Genomic DNA, 22,884 nt, shown 5'->3' on the forward strand with positions numbered 1-22,884 from the left:
CCCCGGAACCACACAACAATGTTTCAGCCACGTCAAATGATCATTGGCATTAAACAAACTTAAGACATTTATGAGACACTTGCGTTTTTAAATAAACAGTACTGTTTCAAATGGCTATGAAAAAACGCCTCGTACTCATAACTATGAGGTCTACTATCATTCTTTTGAAGGCTCTTACTCTTTTGACAACTGACAATTAGCAAATTAGAACTCAAATTATTGATCATGGAATTGATTTTTATATGATTTAAATATATAGGGATATGTAGCCTATAGGTCTAGACAGTATTTATATTTTAATGCAGTCATCTCTGTTTTAAAGTTGAAGCATCTTTTAATCCTTCGCTTGTTTGTAACAATTGCAAAGACATTGGCGACTTTGTATTTGTAGTCAACTTCGTTCTGCAGTTATCGTCAGTCACACAGAATAAAGATGTTTAGGCCTATCTGTCTCTATGTATAGCAGAGATTTTATGTGTATAGTAGGAGAATCTAAAGAAGGGCAGTCAGTAAATAACAAGCATTTTCAAGTGCAACTTTAGTAATAATAGTTTTAGGAAACAGCTTGGAGATTTAATGATGCTCCTACGAAAGTTCAAACAATGAACATAGCCTTAAGATGCTTTTGGGAAACCGGACCCAGGTGATCATACCTTCTCCAGTCAGTGTAGTAAAGGTTCCTCCCGTGGGATACGATGGCGAAAGGATACTGAATCCCCTCCACAATAGTCCTACGGTTCCTACCGTTGGGGTCCATACACTGTACCTTACGAGTACCTGTAAAGGTAAAAGAAAACATGCAGCAGTCAAACCAACATCCCTGTTGCTAGCACCATGCTTCAACTAACTAAGTCATCTGAACTGCCTCAGTAGAGTGGGATTTTCCCATGGATTGCTACATAGCATGTTTAGTGTAGCGTCTTTACCAGAAACGATAGGGTTAGCATGTTTAGCATAGTTTATTACCAGCACCACTAGTGTTAGCATTTTTAGCATACCTTCTCACCAACATCAATAGTGTAAGCACGTTTAGCATAGCTTTTTACAGATAGTGTTAGCATGTTTTCGTAACTTCTTACCAGCATCGATAGTGTTATGTTTAGCATAGCCTCTTACCAGCATCGGCCCAGCACAGCTGCTGGCTCTCAGGGTCGTATGTCAGGCCGTTGGGCAGCCCCAGGTCGTCCTTAACCAAGACTGTCCGGTCGGTTCCGTCCATGTTAGACATCTCGATTTTGGGCCCGTCTCTATTCCAGTCTGCCCAGTAGAGTCGTCTGGACAACAAGCCAGAGAAAACATGTTCCTGGCACGATGCTTAGAACCATATTTTTAAACCAACAGCTTTAAAAGGAACACAGCACTGGTGATTTGTGTTGTCAACCTACATTATGCTATCGAAATCATGAAACGGCTAACCTGCCAGATTCGCTAGCGAAATCATTCCAGGCCTTAGCGGTTAAGGATAATATATCTTCAGCACAAAGAACTAACTACTTATTTAATCACACATTTTCATCAAAAGAATCACTCAGACATTGTCCAAAAACACGTACCCATAGGAGGGGTCAGCGACGATGGGCCGAGGGTTGACCAGGTCGGTGTCGAAGAGGACACGGCGCTGGCTTCCGTCCAGTTTGGCCACCTCAATCCTGTCCTTCATGGAGTCCGTCCAGAACATTAGCCGGGCCAGGTGGTCGATAGCCAAACCCTCTGGACTCTCCAGGTCTAAGGAAGAGAGGAAGAGGACATCATTACGCCTAGATCAGACAGAAACTGCTGATTTTCTATGGGAGTCATCAGGGATGGAACTTAAGGAGTTGGGGCACTGGCCAGCTGGGGTAGTAGACTGCAATTCCTACAAGCCCGGGTCCAAAATCTTTCAGAAGAGAACATTTCAATAGACAGCAAGCTAGTTGGTCATATTTTCTACAAACCCAGGAAAAAAAATACTATCCTTAGGCAAGCAATATTTCCATCCCTGGGGGACACAACATTGTCAAAAGTATGTGGACACCTGCTCGTTGAACATCTCATTCCAAAATCATGGGCATTAATATGGTGCTGGTCCCTCCTTTGCTGCTATAAAGCCTCCACTCTTCTGGGAAGGCTATCCACTAGATTTTGGAACATTGCTGCAGAGACTTGCTTCCATTCAGCCACAAGAGCATTAGTGAGGTCGGGCACTGATGTTGGGCAATTAGAGCTGGCTCACAGTCAGTGGTCCAATTCATCCCAAAGATGTTCGATGGGGTTGAGGTCAGGGCTCTGTGTCAGGCCAGTCTTCCACACAGATCTCAACATAGAATTTTTGCTCTTGCTCTCTGTATGGAGGCATTGTCATGCTGAAACAGGAAAGGGCCTTCCCCAAACTGTTGCCACAAAAGTTGGAAGCACAGAATCATCTAGCATTGTATGCTGTAGCGTTAAGATTTCCCTTCACTGGAACTAAGGGGCCTAGCCCGAACCAGGAGAAATAGCCCCAGACCATTATTCCTCCTCCACCAAACTTTACAGTGGGCACTATGCATTCGGGCAGGTATTTGTCCGTCGGACTGCCAGATGGTGAAGCGTGATTCATCACTCCAGAGAACACGTTTCCACTGCTCCAGAGTCCAATGGCGGAGAGCTTTACACCAATCCAGTCGACGCTTGGCATTGCGCATGGTGATCTTAGGCTTGTGTGCATCTGCTTGGCCTTGGAAACCCATTTCATGAAGCTCCCGACGAACAGTTCTTGTGAAGACGTTGCTTCCAGAGGCAGTTTGGAACTCACTAGTGAGTGTTACGTGCTACGTGCTTCAGCACTCGGCAGTCCTGTTCTGTGAGCTTGTGTGGCCTACCACTTTGCGGCTGAGCCGTTGTTGCTACTAGAGCTGACCGGGGCAGCTCTAGCAGGGCAGAAATTTGACAAACGTACTTGTTGGAATGGTGGCATCCTATAACGGTGCCACATTGATAGTCACTGAGCTCTTCTGTAAGGCCATTCCACTGCCAATGTTTGTCAATGGAGATTACTTGGCCGTGTGCTCGATTTTATACACCTGTCATCAAAGGGGTGGCAGAAATAGCCGAATCCACTCATTTGAATGGGTGTCCACATACTTTCGTATATATAGTGAACATTGAAAGACTACCAAGACAATGGATGGCAATCTGCCATTTGTCCGTGTTGTTTCACACATGTCAAATGATGAAATGAATGGAACTTTTGATGGATAGACAGATCGCCAATGTGTTTTTGTGTGTCTCCTCCCTCCAGACTGGCCTGAGACCTGTGTACTAAAGATGTTGTGACGAGAGAGATGGTTTCTCCTCCCTACAGGCTACCTCAGACCTGTGAACAGCTCACCTGTTGTGACAAGAGAGATGGTGTCTCTTCTCTCCAGACTGGCCTGAGACCTGTGTACTGCTCACCTGTTGTGACGAGAGAAATGATGTCTCCTCCTTCCAGGCTGGCCTTGCTGATGGAGGGCCCAGTGATGTCCGTCCAGTACACCATCTTCTCCACACAGTCGTAGGCCACGGCGATCACCACTCTGTCCTGGGAGCAACACATAAAAACAGAGGGTTTTATTGATTAATGGTTTATTTAGATCGGGACAGATACAAACACATTGTCACATTGAAAAGACCACTCATCCGATGCACTTTGCACCGTAGTAGCGTGTGTAGCTGGCCTGGCACTAATACAAATAACATTGCCCTTCTTTTTTCCCTTCTTAACTGCTAATTGGAAACCATGCAAGTGTCAGAATATAGGATGTCACACACACTCAATAGAGCCCCTGTTCACAGCAAGAGAACAATTTATTATGTAATAAATTGTTTAACTAGACTGTCACATTTGCGTTGCAAGCAGAACAGGAACTACTTTAACAGTGATAATATCTCACCCCATTCATTTCACAGATGGGGTTCAACCAAATGACATATTGAAGAACATAATGTCACATTACATTTCAAAATGGCAGAATGCGGCTCGCCAAACAAATGAAGCTTTTATGGGGAAGAATCCCTCTGTATGTCCAGTTACACGTTCTGCCAGACCATTCCACGCCAGTGAGAAGAAAGATGACAAGTCTGAGGACGAGTATGGATGGTTGACTCACACAATCGGGAGATTGTTCAAATGGCATTTGGGACATTACAGAGAGTGGGTGCGTGGACCCACAACACCCATCAACGCACTCTCAGTCCGGTTAAAGGAAACATCTGATATGCGAGCAAGAGGTTAGCAAAACCCCCTCTTTTCATTCAACCTAAGACTGGGGGTCTGAGAAGACAGCTCTGGCCATCTGGTGAGCGGCCATCTTAACAAAGTGTGGTATGCCGGTGTAACAGTATAACTTTAGTCCGTCCCCTCGCCCCTACCCGGGCTCGAACCAGGGACCCTCTGCACACAGACAACAGTCACCCACGAAGCATCGTTACGCACCACCGCTAACTAGCTAGCCATTTCACATCGGTTACACCGGGGCTTACAGAGGAGTGACTTATTGACTGAGTGAATCTCTCACTCGGGAAGAGAGTGAGTGAGTTAACGTTTGTGAGTCAATAAGTCACTTCCCACAGTGCTTTTAGCGAGTGATGTGCAGTGCTTGACTGAATGAGTAGCTATCTGACTGTCTGTTTGAGATAATGTGAGGTGAGTTGAGGTGCGTCAATGTGGAGCCTCACAGGCAGGTGCAGCAGGGCTTTGGCCTCCCCTTTGTTCATGCTGTATCCGTCCAGAGGGATGTGCTCGATCTTCCCGCTCTGGGCAAACAGCAGGTGGGTCCCTGGGGCCACAGGAGAGACATCCGGCCTGGTGGTGGGTCCGATCGGGGGAGGAATCACTCCTTGGTCAATACCTGTCAAGGAAGGACAACTGAAGTTACATTTCCCACTGGACACAGACGCCCTATAAACATCTAGATTTGGTTTATATTCGATTGAGTTTTCAACTAACCTGATTTAAATGCGAAATCAACAAAACGTTCAACCATGCGATTGAATTTAGGTTAAAAGTTACTTTACTTTGATTACTTTTTGAAAATCGAATCAGTTTTTCACGTTGATTTAATGTCATCACATATATTTTTGTTGTTGAAATGACCTGGAAACAATGTTAATTCAACCAGTATGTGCCCAGTGGGTTCCTACTGTATGTTTATTCAACCAGTATGTGCCCAGTGGGTTCCTACTGTATGTTTATTCAACCAGTATGTGCCCAGTGGGTTCCTACTGTATGTTTATTCAACCAGTATATACCCAGTGGGTTCCTACTGTATGTTTATTCAACCAGTATGTGCCCAGTGGGTTCCTACTGTATGTTTATTCAACTAGTATGTGCCCAGTGGGTTCCTACTGTATGTTTATTCAACCAGTATGTGCCCAGTGGGTTCCTACTGTATGTTTATTCAGCCAGTACGTGCCCAGTGGGCTCCTACTGTATGTTTATTCAACCAGTATGTGCCCAGTGGGTTCCTACTGTATGTTTATTCAACCAGTATGTGCCCAGTGGGTTCCTACTGTATGTTTATTCAACCAGTACGTGCCCAGTGGGCTCCTACTGTATGTTAATTCAACCAGTATGTGCCCAGTGGGTTCCTACTGTATGTTAATTCAACCAGTATGTGCCCAGTGGGTTCCTACTGTATGTTTATTCAACCAGTATGTGCCCAGTGGGTTCCTACTGTATGTTTATTCAACCAGTATGTGCCCAGTGGGTTCCTACTGTATGTTTATTCAACCAGTATGTGCCCAGTGGGTTCCTACTGTATGTTAATTCAACCAGTATGTGCCCAGTGGGTTCCTACTGTATGTTTATTCAACCAGTACGTGCCCAGTGGGTTCCTACTGTATGTTTATTCAACCAGTATGTGCCCAGTGGGTTCCTACTGTATGTTTATTCAACCAGTACGTGCCCAGTGGGTTCCTACTGTATGTTAATTCAACCAGTATGTGCCCAGTGGGTTCCTACTGTATGTTTATTCAACCAGTATGTGCCCAGTGGGTTCCTACTGTATGTTTATTCAACCAGTATGTGCCCAGTGGGTTCCTACTGTATGTTTATTCAACCAGTATGTGCCCAGTGGGTTCCTACTGTATGTTTATTCAACCAGTATGTGCCCAGTGGGTTCCTACTGTATGTTTATTCAGCAAACGGGTACAAATGTTGAGTGTAATGGAATAAACATGAGTGCTATGAATGGATGAATATGTTGAATATGAATATTAAGGTAAAAGCCCAGGATGACCAAATCGGCCCCAACCACCTTTTGAGGCAGTCACTCACACAAAGGTCTTTGGCCGGGGCCAGTTCTAGTGTTGGGGACCTCCTGACCATTGCCGTCCACACACCAGCACTGCCCAATGCTACCGTGGCACTGGGTGGGCTCGTAGGCACCATGCTGGTCGCAGGTAGGAACGTACTGACTGACGGCGGGGCGTGGGCGGAAGAAGGAAAACGAGCCTGTGTCGGAAGAGACCTGGATGCTTTCTCTGTCTCGCTCGCACTGCGTCTTCTCAAGCTCTGGAATGAAACAGAAAGATGACATGAGAGAAGTAATAAAATAAATAGAGGAAATAGAAGGAAATAAAAATGATCCTACATGTCTTTTAGAAAGGTTTTGAAAGAAATTGCTTTCTTTTTAAAGCGCTGTATAGCTTTGGTTTAAATATAATTGCCTTACTGTACTACCTGGCACATGGCAGTTCAAAACTAAAGTTAATTGCCTGCTACTAATATGGAAAACATGGAATAAGGAGAGAGCCGATGAGCATATGATTCAATGTAGAATATTTTTGCAGTCCTGTAAATCTGACATAGGGGACACGGTGACATCTGGAATACAGTGTCTCATCCCCAGGGTATCTGTCTGGTTAACCACAGACTAGTCATAACAATCTCAAACAGCCGGAACATACAATCTGCGCTATGCACAACGTCTGGCCGCAACAATCAACAAAAGCCACCACATAAAGACAACTAGTCAACGATGGAAACAGTTTTTGTCAGACGGTCGTCAACCGTCGAGACGAGCGGAAGACAACCAGGTCAACTCTCACAGGGTCCAGACACTACAGTGTGTACTACAAGTAGAAGTTCATACAAAGGAGGACAAAATTAATCCCCTTTGCAGAAGGCTTGTACAAAATATGACAAAGCTGGAGGCAGAGGAGAAGGAGGTATAATTAGCGTGGTGGAGTACATACATGCAGTTGACACCTGGATTGGACTTGAACAAAGAGGTAACATCTGAGAAAGATGCCAACTCACAAACACCCAAGGCCAGCCTATAGAAAAATAATGGAACACTTGAATACACATACCCTATATTCCCAGATATACAGTGGTGAGTTGAATCAAAGAGAAAATGGACGTCAATAGGTGCAGTTGTTGTTGTTTATTAAACGTTTAAATTCCTGTTTGTAACTCCAGGGCATCTTTACTTTTTATGTTCAACTAAATTGGACTATTGGCCCTGGCCAAAAGTATTGCACTATATAGGCCATTAGGGACGCAGCTCAGGAGTCTGTATTCGGGAGTGTGGGACCATTGGCTCTATTCCAGCACATCCTTGTAACATGTTCCAGGCCTTTGGCCCTATTTGTATGGAGAATGAGCAGCTATGTTGGTCTTTCCTAACGGGGATCGTATGTTATGTATCAACACCAACCTCCCTTTCAATTCCTTTATCCTCCCTACATAACATCTGTGTGTTGTTATACCCATCCCCGCACAGGAAGGATGCACCGTGTCAAATGTCAACCTTTAAATGTCATTCAGGGGGAGGGAAGAGGGGGACATGTGGTCAAGGCACACCAGAAACCAACAGACACTCAGTTCAGAGTGAGTTTCAGGACCCCGAAGCACACGCACACACACCCTTCATCCATCCTCCCTCCCCCTAACAGTTCCATATTTTAGCAGTCTCATATAGTCTTATATCAGTCTTGTTGAAGTACACACTGTTCCGGCCTTCGCCTCAATCCACGTTCTGCCATGCTGGGAGCGTGCCAGGCGATGACGCAACACTGATAGACTTGTTTAACTTAGCGAACAGACCTCCGTTAATAAAATGCACTGTATGTACTGTTTAGTCCACTATGGCTTGTGTGGACTTTCAATATAAACAGTTAGTCTCTGGTATATTATGCTTTCCTTTGATAACAAATCTGTCTTGCTCCCCCGCCCCCCTCTCCCCCCCTCCCCCTCCCCCCTCCCTCTAAACCAAACTATACTGTTAGGAGCTTCACATGTTCCAGCTGTTGGCACTAAGCCAGAAAAGTAAAACTACGCAAATCCTAATGTTTTGAGGGGAAGAAGATGTCTGATGAGAGCTCGAGCTATACCCATGCAATGTACACTATTTAGATACTTCCGGACATAGCCATACAATTTAGAGGTTCCTTCTGAATGCATGTCTCTTGACTTCCCTTGACTATACTGCCTCTGGCTGCTGTTTAACTTATAAGTATCAGTAGCCTTGTCTGAGACAAAATGGCCCATAGGGTAGGAGCCTATATCCTGTTTCTGCAGCATGAGGCAGCTTAGTGTACACCCCCTGTCCATTTCCTTAAAGGGCCAATCTGCACATCAATAATAATGTATCGCTTTAAAACATGGTTAAAACTATAATTTTGATGTCATGGATGGTCAGTTCTTGCATCCATTGCTCCATCTATACACTTGAGAATGGTTACATTTCTCCAGCCCCATCCCGTAGCTATTTACCAAAGCACTGGCCGGGTGACAACTTTGTTAGTGTTTGAACTGCAGATTCACCCATTTTTAGAGTCATTGGTATGACTTGACCGGGGATCAAACTTCTGTTTGGTTCCAAATGACCATGACCCTGAGAAGAACTCCTCTCACACAACATGGGGTTTGAAAAGGGGATTTATTTACACCAAAAAGCACAGGGGTTACCTACCTGGGGAGCCAGGGGCACACTGGAAGCCATCGCCATGGAAACCAGGGCGGCACTGACAGGTGAAGGAGCCCTGAGCGTTATAACAGACGGCGTCCTGGTGACAGCGACCTTGCTCGCACTCGTCAATGTCTGTGTGTGAGGAACAACAGTCAATGAGAAGCAATAAGGACACAGATGCTAAATTCAACTGAAAATAAGGTTTCAAAATATTGTAATATACAGCTGAAATATACACAGTCAATTGGAATGTGAATATTAAATCCTGCTATGGAAATACAAAAAGTATTGGTATTGCACTACTATATAAAGGATCTAAATGTGAAACATACATTCATGGCATGTCACATACTGTGTTATGTAATGGTGTTAGATGGGGAAAGAAACATCATTCTTTAGAAAAGTACAGTCAATAAAACATTGTATCTGCATAACTAAAGTACTTTGTACACATGTTGAAGCTTAGCGTTCGATAAGGTCAGGGATACCATTCTTTGGATGCAACACACCCAGCTCACTACCTCAACCTCTAAAGTCTACTCTAAGGTCAACAAATGAAAAAGGAGTTCTACAAATCCACAAAATTCCTACTGCTTTCGTTTGGTGGTGGGCCATTGTTGCATTGGACGAGGGACAATAAGAAATACAGGGATGGATGGATGAATAAAACGCATGATCAACGGGCTCCCCAGCTGTAGGGCCGGGTTGTTTGCATTTCCTGTCCAGGTGGACACATTTCCTCTCGCAGGGGCCTCAGTGTGGGTGTATTACAACGAGAAGGACTCAGAGGGTCCAACGTAGAGAGACCCAGTTTAGAGAGAAGACATGGACTGTTTTTTTTAAAGATGAAGGGTTTGTGTGTTTCTGTGGTGTCTGGGGGATCCAAGAAAAGCAAAAGACAACTTTATTTTGCATGATGGACAGTAACGTATACTATTCTAATATGGCCTAGTAACTAGAGAAGGGCTACAAATGCAAGTCGAGACACATCTACAGTAACTCATGGAGGGGGGGGGGTCACACTCTGACAATCAGAGAGGGGGCATATTATTGTGGACCTGGTGGTACAAATAATCAAAGGTCTGACTGCACAGAGATGCTTGGGGAAATGGTCACAATTGGAGACCAGCGAGTGTGTGTTTTCAGGGGATCTCCATCACCTAGGACTTGACCAAGTTAACCAAATCTCCTCATTTTTGCTCAATTTTGCATGCCTGTTCTGTCGGTGGCACTGTGTGCTCTTTTCGAAGGATGGGTCCCGGTCTTTCGGGGTCCCTGGGATCCGGGGTGACGGGGGTGGTCTGCCGGTCACTGGGATGACAACCCATCTTGGGACAGGGAGGGGTTTTATTGGGTGGAATAGTGGGGAACAATTGGAGGTTTACTTAGTAGCAATGCAAATATCATGGTATAGCTATGGACACTCAATCATTATGGTACTTTTTAATGGTGAGTTTACACATATATTATGATAAATAAACTAAATGATATATTATTTTATGATAAATTTAAAAAATGTCCTCTCACTGTCAACTGTGTTTATTTTCAGCAAACTTAACATGTGTAAATATTTGTATGAACATAAGATTCAACAAACTGAGAGACAAACTGAACAAGCTCCCCAGACATGTTGAATAATGTGTCCCTGAACAAAGGGGGGTGGGTCAAAATCAAAAGTAACAGTCAGTATCTGGAGTGGCCACCAGCTGCATTAAGTACAGCAGTGCATCTCCTCCTCATAGACTGCACCAGATTTGCCCGTTCTTGCTGTGAGATGTTACCCCACTCTTCCACCAAGGGACCTGAAAGTTCCAGGACATTTCTGGGGGGTAATGGCCCTAGCCCTCACCCTCCGATCCAACAGGTCCCAGACGTGCTCAATGGGATTGAGATCCGGGCTCTTCGCTGGCCATGGCAGAACACTGACATTTCTGTCTTGCAGAAAATCATGCACAGAATGAGCAGGATGGCTGGTGGCAATGTCATGCTGGAGGGTCATGCCAGGATGAGCCTGCAGGAAGGGTACCACGAGGGAGGAGGATGTCTTCCCTGTAACGCACAGCGTTGAGAATGCCTGCAATGACAACAAGCTCAGTCCGATGATGCTGTGACACACCACCCCAGACCATGATGGACCCTCCACCTCGATAAACGCAAATCCGACCATCACCAGTGGTGAGACAAAACCGTGACTCATCAGTGAAGAGCACTTTTTGACAGTCCTATCTGGTCTAACGACTTTTTCCACATTTTGTCACGTTACAGCCTGCCTTACAACAGGCTTACAAGCCCTCAGTCCAGCCTCTCTCAACCTGACTGTCAGACTGACAGTCTGAGCACTGATGGAGGGATTGTGCGTTCCTAGTGTAACTTGGGCAGTTGTTGTTGCCATCCTGTACCTGTCCTGCAGGTGTGATGTTTGGATGTACCGATCCTGTGCAGGTGTTGTTACACGTGGTCTGCCACTGTGAGGACGATCAGTTGTCTGTCCTGTCTCCCTGTAGCGCTGTCTTAGGCGTCTCACAGTACGGACATTGCAATTTATTGCCCTGGCCACATATGTGGTCCTCATGCCTCCTTGCAGCATGCCTAATGCACATTCACACAGATGAGCAGGGACCCTGGGCATCTTTCTTTTGGTGTTTTTCAGAGTCAGTAGAAAGGCCTCTTTAGTGTCCTACGTTTTCATAACTGCGACCTTAATTGCCTACCGTCTGTAAGCTGTTAGTTTCTTAACGACCGTTCCACAGGTGCATGTACATTAATTGTTTATGGTTCATTGAACAAGCATGGGAAACAGTGTTTAAAACCTTTACAATGAAGATATGTGAAGTTACTTGGATTTTTACGAATTATCTTTGAAAGACAGGGTCCTGAAAAGGGGACGTTTCTTTTTTTGCTGAGTTTAGATTTGAAACTTGTATCTCATTATGGTAAATTGTGAAATAAGAATTGCCAGTTATAATGGCAATGGTGTAACAGATAATAATAAGACATAATCAGAAGGAATATAATATCTAGTGTTTACAGGAAACTCATTCAATTTCAGATGAAGTTGCGTGGAAAAAGGACTGGGGCGGCAAAATATATTTCACCCACGGGCAAAGAAATTTAAAAGGGTGATGATATTAATTAACAGTAATTTTGATCCGAATGTGCAAATTGTCCAAACAGATCCTCTAGGTACATGGATGATTTTAAATATGTTATTGAACCATAAACAGATATAGCTCATTAACTCCAAACAATGATGATCCACGCTTCTTTGAAAATATATATTATAATTGATCAACCCTACAAGCAATACAAGACTATTATGGTGGGAGATTATAATAAGGTTTTAAATACCTCTAAAGACAGTAAAATAAGTCACACTTCAAACTATCACCCTTAAGGAAATCAAGAATGTCATGGATATATTGGAACTATTGGATATATGGAGGAGTAAAAATCCTGACCGAGTGAGATATACATGGCGGAGGCTCAATCAAGCTAGTCGTCTTGACTACTTTCTTATGTCATTCTCTCTGGCACCAAAAGTTTAAAAAGTGCTTATAGGGGACAGAATGCGGTTAGACCATTAAATAATTGGCATTTATATTACTCTTACAGAATTTACACGTGGGCGAGGATATTGGAAATGTAATCAAAGCCTATGGGATGATAACTTGTTTTTAACTAGGACAGAAGAATGTATAACTGACTTTTTCAGACATAACATAGGTACAGCAGATCCCCTTATTGTATGGGACACTTTTAATTGTGCCTTTAGGGGCCATGAAATTCAGTACTCAAAAGCAATTTCGGTCAAAAGAGTCCATATTAACAAAGGAAATGGAAGGACTAACAGAACAGATAGATAGCTATAAAAACTTAACCATAGAGGCTCAGAATAAGTTAGAAGAAAAGCTAAAAGTAATGGAGGAACTTGTTCAAGAAAGATTGTGTGTAATAGATTATAAAAAATGAAGCGAACTGGATGGAATATGGAGAAAAATGCACCAAATAATTTTAATCTTCAACATGCTGCCAAAAATTATTTACTGAAACTTGTCACAAATGACAGTCACCCATGATTCACCAAACTATATTTTGAAAGAGGAAATGAAGTACTTTAAGCATATTTTTGTCTCCTTCATATCCACTAACCAAATTCACCTGTATGGATTTATTTTCTATTAATAAAGTAAAATAAACAGTTGTACAGAAATACTCATGTGAAGGCTAAATTACAGAGGAAAAACTTATTGATGCAATTCAAGTGTTTAGGTCTGGGAAAACTCCAGGGCTGGATGGCATAACAGTGGAGGTACACCAAACATTTTTTTATATACTGTACTTAGAGGACCGTTATTAGCCAGATTCAAAATTTAGAATTTTTCAATTTTAATTATTGTACAATATTCTTGAAACCAATAGAATGTTATATACAGTTGAAGTCGGAAGTTCACATACACTTAGGTTGGAGTCATTAAAACTCGTTTTTCAACCACTCCACAAATTTCTTGTTAACAACCTATAATTTTGGCAAGTCGGTTAGGACATCTACTTAATGTGTCTAACAACTGTTTACAGACAGATTATTTCACTTATAATTCACAGTATCACAATTCCAGTGGGTCAGAAGTGCCTCTTTGCTTGACAATCATGAGAAAATCAAAAGAAATCAGCCAAGTCCTCAGAAAAAAAATTGTAGACCTCCACAAGTTTGGTTTATCCTTGGGAGCAATTTCCAAATGCCTGAAGGTACCACATTCATCTGTACAAACAATAGTATAAACACCATGGGACCACGCAACCGTCATACCACTCAGGAAGGAGATACTGCTCTGTCTCCTAGAGATGAACGTACATTGGTGTGAAAAGTGCCGCTCAGCAAGGAAGAAGCCACTGCTCCAAAACTGCCATAAAATAAGAGTCAGACTACGGTTTGCAACTACACATGGGGACAAAGATCATACTTTTTGGAGAAATGTCCTCTGGTCTGATGAAACAAAATAGAACTGTTTGGCCATAATGGCCATTGTTATGTTTGGGGGAAAAAGGGGGAGGCTTGCAACCTGAAAAACACATTTACATTACATTTACATTTAAGTCATTTAGCAGACGCTCTTATCCAGAGCGACTTACAAATTGGTGCATTCACCTTATGACATCCAGTGGAACAGTAGTGCATCTAAATCTTTTAAGGGGGAGGGGGGGTGAGAGGGATTACTTTATCCTATCCTAGGTATTCCTTAAAGAGGTGGGGTTTCAGGTGTCTCCGGAAGGTGGTGATTGACTCCGCTGTCCTGGCGTCGTGAGAGAGTTTGTTCCACCATTGGGGGGCCAGAGCAGCGAACAGTTTTGACTGGGCTGAGCGGGAACTGTACTTCCTCAGTGGTAGGGAGGCGAGCAGGCCAGAGGTGGATGAACGCAGTGCCCTTGTTTGGGTGTAGGGCCTGATCAGAGCCTGGAGGTACTGAGGTGCCGTTCCCCTCACAGCTCCGTAGGCAAGCACCATGGTCTTGTAGCGGATGCGAGCTTCAACTGGAAGCCAGTGGAGGGAGCGGAGGAGCGGGGTGACGTGAGAGAACTTGGGAAGGTTGAACACCAGACGGGCTGCGGCGTTCTGGATGAGTTGTAGGGGTTTAATGGCACAGGCAGGGAGCCCAGCCAACAGCGAGTTGCAGTAATCCAGACGGGAGATGACAAGTGCCTGGATTAGGACCTGCGCCGCTTCCTGTGTGAGGCAGGGTCGTACTCTGCGGATGTTGTAGAGCATGAACCTACAGGAACGGGCCACCGCCTTGATGTTAGTTGAGAACGACAGGGTGTTGTCCAGGATCACGCCAAGGTTCTTAGCGCTCTGGGAGGAGGACACAATGGAGTTGTCAACCGTGATGGCGAGATCATGGAACGGGCAGTCCTTCCCCGGGAGGAAGAGCAGCTCCGTCTTGCCGAGGTTCAGCTTGAGGTGGTGATCCGTCATCCACACTGATATGTCATCCCAACCGTGAATCACGGGGGTGGCAGCATCATGTTGTGGGGGTGCTTTTCTGCAGGAGGGACTGGTGCACTTCACAAAATAGATGGCATCATGAGGTAGGAAAATTATGTGGATATATTGAAGCAAAATCTCAAGACATCAGTCAGGAAGTTAAAGCTTGGTCGCAAATGGGTCTTCCAAATGGACAATGACCCCAAGCATACTTCCAAAGTTGTGGCAAAATGGTTTAAGGACAACAAAGTCAAGTTATTGGAGTGGCCATCACAAAGTCCTGACCTCAATCCTACAGAAAATTTGTGGGCAAAACTGAAAAAGCGTGTGCGAGCAAGGAGGCCTACAAACCTGACTCAGTTCCACCAGCTCTGTCAGGAGGAATGGGCCAAAATTGACCCAACAAGCTTGTGGGAAGCTTGTGTAAGGCTACCTGAAATGTTTGACCCAGTTAAACAATTTAAAGGCAATGTGTATGTAATACTAATACTAATACAAATACTACTTGTGTATGTAAACTTCTGACCCACTGGGAATGTGATGAAAGAAACAAAAGCTTAAATAAATCCTTCTCTCAAACTTTATGACATTTCACATTCTTCAAATAAAGTGGTGATCCTAACTGACCTAAGACAGGGAATTATTACTAGGATTAAATGTCAGGAATTGTGAAAAACTGAGTTTAAATGTATTTGCCTAAGATGTATGCAAACTTCCGGCTTCAACTGTATATGGGTGATTCAACCTTCCCAGCTCTGCAGATTTTGCTGGGAAGAGACAGTCATTAGATCATTTATTTTGGTACTGTCCATACAGTGCATTCGGAAAGTATACCGACCCCTTTACTTTTTCCACATTATTACTTTACAGCCTTATTCTTAAATGGAGTGAATAGATATTTCCCTCATCAATCTGATGACAAAGTGAAACAGGTTTTTAGAAATGTTTACAAATTTGTAAAAACTAAAAAACTAAAATATAAAATGTACATAAGAATTCAGACCCTTTACTCAGTACTGTGCTGAAGCACCTTTGGCAGTGATTACAGCCTCGAGTCTTCTTGGGTACAAAGCTACAAGCTTGGCACACTTGTATTTGGCGGGTTTCTCCCATTCATCTCTGCAAATCCTCTCAAGCTCTCAAGGCTGGATAGGGAGTGTTGCTGCACAGCTATTTTCAGGTCTCTCCAAAGATGTTTGATCGGGTTCAAGTCTAGGCTCTGGCTGGGCCACTCAAGGACAGTCTCCCAGTCCCTGCCCCTGAAAAACATATTTCCCTCGATCCTGACTAGTCTCCCAGTCCCTGCCCCTGAAAAACATCCCCACAGCATGACTCTGCCACCACCAAGCTTCACCGTAGGGATGTTGCCAGGTGTCCTCCAGACATGACACTTGACATTCAGGCCAAATAGTTCAATCTTGGTTTCATCAGACCAGAGAATCTTGTTTCTGAGAGTCTTTAGGTGCCTTTTGGAAAGTTCCAAGCAGGCTGTCATGTGTCTTTTACGGAGGAGTGGCTTCCATCTGGCCACTCTACCATAAAGGCCTGATTGGTGAAGTGCTGCAGAGATGGTTGTCCTTCTGGAAGATTCTCCCATCTCCACAGAGGAATTCCGGAGCCCTGTCAGCGTGACCATCAGGTTCTTGGTCACCTCCCTGACCAAGGCCCTTCTCCCCTGATTGCTCAGTTTGGCCGGAGGGCCAGCTCTTGGAAGAGTCTTGGTGGTTCCAAACTTCTTTAATTTAAGAATGATGGAGGTCACTGTGTCCTTGTCTACAGACAATTCCTTCGACCTCATGGCTTGGTTTTTGCTCTGACATGCACTAACAATTGTGGGACCTTACATAGACAGGTGTGTGCTTTTCCAAATCATGTCCAATCAATTGAATTTATCACAGGTAAACTCCAAACAAGTTGTAGAAACATCTCAAGGATGAAAACAGGGTAGACCTGAGCTTAATACCAAGAATACCAAGAGTGTGCAAAGCTGTCATCAAGGCAATGTCACACTCTGATCTGTTTCACCTGTCTTTGTGATTGTCTCTACCCCCCTCCAGGTGTTGCCCATCTTCACCATTATCCCATGTGTATTTATACAGGTGTTCTCCGTTCGTCTGTTGCCAGTTCGCCTTGTTTGTCAAGCCAACTAGAGTTTTTGTGTCAGCTCCTGCAATTCCCCAGTCTCTTTTCTTGTCTTCCTGGTTTTTGACCCTTGCCTGTCCTGACCCTGTATCCACCTGCCTGACCACTCTGTCTGCCCCTGAGAACTGCCTGCCTGCCTGTACCTTTGCCCCACCTCTGGATTACCGACCTCTGCCAGACCTGAGCCTGCCTGCTGTCCTGTTCCGATGCCGCTGTTGCTGTAGTAAACATTGTTACTTCGACACGGTCTGCATCTGGGTCTTACCTTGATACCTGATAGGCAAAGGGCCGATACTTTGAAGAATCTCCAATAAAAAAAAGTTGTTTTATTTGTTTAACACTTTTTTTGTTACTAAGTGATTCCATATGTCTTATTTCATAGTTTTGATGTCTTCACTATTATTCTACATTGTAGAAAATAGTCAAAATAAAGAAAAACCCTTGAATGATTAGGTCTCCAAACGTTTGACTTGTACTGTACATATATTTACAAAAATATATATTGGGGATTGGAAATGATGCAGACAAATACATTGATGGAAGCTACAATCTACCTGCAATATTAAAGCTGACCGACCCCCTAATAACAACTAAAACATTTTAAAAAAGGTTAAGACCTAATGACAAATAAATATTGTTCCCGTGAGTGAGTTCAGATCATTTAAGTCAAATGAATCATTTAGTGTTTAGTATTAGTAAATAAAAACAGTGCTTCAACCTCAGAAAACAGGCTGCCACCAAGCATGTACGCACGCAGGCACACACACAGCACGGACGCAAACACAGCACACACACACTTGTACAGCTAACCTTGTGGGGACACACAATTCAGTCCCATTCAAAATCCTATTTTCCCTAACCCCTAACCCTAAACTTAACCCGTACTCTAACTCTAACCCTAGCTCCTAACCCTAGCTCCTAACCCTAAAACTAACCCTAGCTCCTAACCCTAACACTAATTCTAACCTTAACCCTAAACCCCCTAGAAATAGCATTTAACCTTGTGAGGACCAACAAAATGTCCCCAGTTGGTCCAATTTTTCTTTTTGGGCTTCTTGTCCCCACAAGAATAATTAAACATGCACCCTCAAACACACACACACAACTGTTTAAGTGTCACCCTACCCTGGCAAGTATGACCATCACCCACGAATCCGGACAGACAGGAGCAAATATAGGCGGACGCCCCCGTGTAGCTACAACGTGCCCGCTCTGGGATGTCGCAGTTATTGGTACCCCTCTGGCAGTGGTCTATGGGACGGTCCACTTCTACAAGGGATAGGGGGGAAAGGGAGGCAGATTTTAGACTTGGTGGAGACAGAAATCCCCTGAATCATTAGTTTGATTAAACTAAAACCATAAAAATGAGTAGCAAATGTGAGAAAGTTTCTGTAGACGGTTCGATAGACTAATGAAAACAACAGATTAATAGACTGATATGGCATAGAAACTCTTAAATTGGAGCTGAAGATTAATATAGATGCTATGAAAAAATCTGTAAAGGGTTAGTATCTTTAAGTGTGTATTAAGTTGTGTGAACTACAACAGTTATTTTGGGGGCCATGCAAGCAAAGACCAACACAGCTGCAAACACACTTTTTCAGCACTACATACCGACACAGGTCTTGCCATCGCTGGCGAACTGGAAACCGTCCACACACTCGCAGCGGAATGTTCCCGGTTGGTTGTTGCATACGGCGTGAGAACCACAGATCTCGGGTGTCTCTCTGCACTCGTCAATGTCTACAAAATGAGCACATTCAAATCAATTCAACTTAACTCAATCCAATTCAAAACAACTTTATTTGTCCCGAGGGCAATTCTGTTGCACCAGATTCATGTTTACCGCAAGTCATATCAACAGCCATAATAATACTTACATTATTTCATTGCATATTTGTAATACATTATTTAATGTGATCATTTGTGTCATTTGTAGTTTATGTAGCAATATACTGTACATTACAGTATATTAATAATATGAATTATTAGTGATGGGGTATTCCTAATGACATTGCTTGTTTTCCAGTCTCTCAGTCCTGTAATACTTGTTTCTCTCTTTGTGCGGTCTTGCCCTTTACTGATGTAAAGCGTTTGAGTTCTTAGAAAGTACAAAATAAGCTCAATGTAATATCATGACCACTGCTATGAAGATGCCATCTTACCAATATTACCTATTTTATGAAGATCAGTCATATGAAATGTAATGAGCTGTTTTCAGCCCAATCTTCCCCCAATCCTTAGTGGGGAAATTGCTAAACTGACCGAAGATCAATATCTAGGGCAACTTCACTTTCAGTCCTATTGCAGCTAGTATTTACTCAAGAAATTGCTACAATTGGTATGCTTTGCTATTGAAATCATTTAAGGAAATTGGTCACCACTAAATGGTGCCAAGTAGTCTTTAGTTCAAAGAAGCCCCATGAAACCGATTAAGTTTATTAGATAATAACAATGTAATAAAGTTATTACCATGCATTCTTTAATTAATTACCAGGTAAATAGGTAAAATAAAGTACAACCCAAACTTCAAGACTATTCCCCATGTCCCTTATGCATCAGCTGGCGTAGGTTTAAGCTGATATGTATAGTGTGCAGGGCCCCTACCATAGCATTGACGTCCGTCCCCAGTGAAACCAGTGGAACACTTGCAGGTGAACTGGATGCCTTCTCCGGGTCTGCAGGCGGCGTTGGTGTCGCAGCCGTGTCTGCCGGTAAAACATGGGTTCTGCTCTGGTGGGCCACCTGTCAATCAAAACAAAAGTCCGTTCTCTTGAGGGGTAGCAGTGGGTTCCGTGTTAGTGGGTGATGCCATCAATGCCTAGTTCAGGGATCGTTCTGATGTTATAGCTAGAATTTAAGTGAAATAGTTGCAGTAAACATGGAATGGACTAATTGGTTGCAATTCACTTATAGGCTACATATAGTCCTTCAGTAAGGCTTTTGTGTGGCTGTTTTCAGATGATGGATTTTGTAAAACAAGGGATCAGGGGAGTTCTACTTTGGAGTTACTTCAGTCTTTGAATACTTCAGTCTGAAAAGCCACAGTATAGTACTACAACCTGAAATTAATCGATTCCCAGTAACCCACACGTTAGTTATTGTTGGAAATGGCTTACGCTGTGGAATAGCTGGACAAGCTGTAGTGACATCAAACACACACACACACGTCTCAGTTTTGTATACACAGGCATGTAAGACACCTCTCCTGGCTGTTAGATGCGCCGACTGCTTATCAGACAGCTGCTTATTGGGGAGGGGGTGCACGTTTGAAGTCCCTGCTCCTCCAGACCCCACTGCGTCCTCACAGGAAACTCGGCACAGATGTTCCAATTTTGCCAATAAACTCCAGCTGAGTCAAGTTTGCTTGCATAACCCACCCCGGCCCCCTGATCGCAACCCCGGTCCCCTGATCGCCACCCCCGGCCCCCTGATCGCCACCCCCGGCCCCCTGATCGCCACCCCCGGTCCCCTGATCGCCACCCCCGGCCCCCTGATCGCCACCCCGGCCCCCTGATCGCCACCCCGGCCCCCTGATCGCCACCCCGGTCCCCTGATCGCCACCCCGGCCCCCTGATCGCCACCCCCGGCCCCCTGATCGCCACCCCGGCCCCCTGATCACCACCCCGGCCCCCTGATCGCCACCCCGGCCCCCTGATCGCCACCCCGGTCCCCTGATCGCCACCCCCGGCCCCCTGATCGCCACCCCGGTCCCCTGATCGCCACCCCCGGCCATCCCCTATGTACCTTTACCCCTCTCCCGGTTTCTTTACCCCCTCCCCCCCCCCTTCTTCTTACACCTCCTACCTGCAGTAAATAACCTTGTGTGAACTGAAGCACGGCCCCTTGTATACCTTATCCGCTAACCTTTACCCTGTCAAGGATTTGGGTGTCTTAGAAAGGCCAGCTGAGGAAATACAACACTAGGTTTTTGGTTTACCTACGGATAATGTTACACTACAGATAATTACTATTCATTTGGCTCGACATTCCATACTGTGTATAGTCAGGAATTCAAACGCTCTTGAAGCGAAATGTATGTAATACGATGGTCCATTGAGACAACAAATGAGTGGTAACAACATCCCCCCAGATGTCTAAAGAAGACACACGTACGAGTAGAGACAGAGGAATCTGTTGGGAAAATGTATACTGTTACAATCGCAGGTCCTGAATCCGAATCTCTTAGAACCAGCTGTTCTGGAAACACCAGCAAGAATCTCACAACATTAGGAACCACCGGTGTCTTTGGTTTTCCCGTTTGACGTCAATATGTTTCATAATCATTTTGCGATTCATAGATGCTACTGAATGCAAGTGCAAGTTTAAATGTAATCCTTTAGCTACATATGTGGACTTTTTAGAGATCCAACACTCCACTCCGTTCAATAAATTGAACAGTCGTCATTATCATCAGATGGGCTTCACATATGTCCTTGTCCCCGTCTAGTCTATTGAGATGAGCTAAACCAACATTTGCCGTGTTACAATCTATCTCCCTGTAAAGGGTTAGCTAATTAATGTACAGTGCGTGGCTTTCGGACTTATTCATAAAATGAATTAAGTCCCCTTGATACAGAGTTTCGTCCGATTCTCTTATGGAGTTTCCTCCGGGTTCTCATGAACTTGTTTTGAATTTCCATTGTCATTCCCCACACCAGACTCACACACAGCAGCATCCACCAGTCACAAAACAAAATACACTTTCGTAAACTTTGCTCTTCTCACTAACATCAGTAAGCTGACCAGACCTCTAAGTCCTTACTGTACCGGGGCTTTACTTACAATTGCTTTCTCGGAGCAGTTCTTGATATCCTGATGCCAAGGGTACATCTTATCTTTATCCTTAACTTGACTGCCAGATGTGCTCGGGAGGGAGATGCTACAGCTATTTAGGTCAGAGGCGTTGTGCTGTGATGTGTTGCAAAAAAAAAATTTTTAACTACTGTTGCTTGATTGAGTGATTTGAGACGGCAGGGAGTTCCATGCTATCATTGACATTCATCTTTTGGGGCTTTAGGGACTATGAAGATACCTTTAGTTGCATGCCTTGTGGCATATGAATGTCTGTCAGAGCTGTGTGTCAGTGGATTGAATAGACGGTTTGGAGTTTTTAACACCTTAATATTTCTAACAAAATTGAGAAGCGACGCAGACAATGTCTCCTGTACTTCGGGCCAGGAAAGGCCAACATGAATTTTGTTGACATTAGATCTCTTGGAACATTGCAGGGCAAGACGTGCTGTTCTGTTTTGAGCCAGATTTAGCTTTATTATGTCTTTCTTTGCAGCACCTGACCATATTACTAGGAAGTAGACAAGATATGATCCAACTACAGCCCGTATGACTTGTTCGGCCAGTTGTGGTGTTAAGAATGCTGAGCATCTCCTTTCCCCAGCTCCCCGTCTTGTCAACAATTGAATCAATATACCTCGACCATGACCATTCACAGTCTACGGTGACACCAGGAAGTTTAGTTTCCTCAACTTGTTCTATAGTCACATTTTTCATAACCAGGTCCATCTTAGGTCTAGAGCTTAAAGGGATACTTCGGGATTTCGGCAATGAGGCCCTTAATCTACTTCCCCCAGAGTCAGAGTTGCAGTGATTTCGCTAGCTGTGGCCGCTGATGTGTATAGGGTTGAATACTCATCATACATCGACACGCAGGCTTTGTTTGAGGCTAGAAAACAGTAACGGGGCTTGCGGAATTTCACACTCTACATGTATTACGTTAGAGAGGCTTCCATTGAAGAAATCCCTCTGTGTTCTATTAGATAGATAGCTTTTAATTCATGATATGCGTGTAAAGCCATAACACATACATTTTTCCATTAACAGATTAGG

The 22,884-nt window shown here is 44.1% G+C and overlaps 1 protein-coding gene across 1 annotated transcript in view; it reads right to left on the bottom strand.

Moving 5' to 3' along the window:
* Nucleotides 1–22,884, bottom strand: part of LOC115142626 (nidogen-1-like) — a 60,606-nt gene that overhangs the window by 3,293 nt on the left and 34,429 nt on the right. The window contains exons 9-18 of the mRNA XM_029682222.2: nucleotides 19,645–19,782; nucleotides 18,652–18,780; nucleotides 18,163–18,306; nucleotides 8,919–9,047; nucleotides 6,278–6,514; nucleotides 4,678–4,850; nucleotides 3,415–3,541; nucleotides 1,554–1,725; nucleotides 1,117–1,274; nucleotides 654–777 (exon numbers count right to left, since the gene is read on the bottom strand). Coding sequence (XP_029538082.1) covers nucleotides 654–777; nucleotides 1,117–1,274; nucleotides 1,554–1,725; nucleotides 3,415–3,541; nucleotides 4,678–4,850; nucleotides 6,278–6,514; nucleotides 8,919–9,047; nucleotides 18,163–18,306; nucleotides 18,652–18,780; nucleotides 19,645–19,782 — 1,531 coding nt within the window. The remainder of the gene's footprint in view (nucleotides 1–653; nucleotides 778–1,116; nucleotides 1,275–1,553; nucleotides 1,726–3,414; nucleotides 3,542–4,677; nucleotides 4,851–6,277; nucleotides 6,515–8,918; nucleotides 9,048–18,162; nucleotides 18,307–18,651; nucleotides 18,781–19,644; nucleotides 19,783–22,884) is intronic.

This window comes from Oncorhynchus nerka, unplaced genomic scaffold (assembly GCF_034236695.1).
Source record: "Oncorhynchus nerka isolate Pitt River unplaced genomic scaffold, Oner_Uvic_2.0 unplaced_scaffold_38___fragment_2___debris, whole genome shotgun sequence".
NCBI classification, from domain to species: domain Eukaryota; kingdom Metazoa; phylum Chordata; class Actinopteri; order Salmoniformes; family Salmonidae; genus Oncorhynchus; species Oncorhynchus nerka.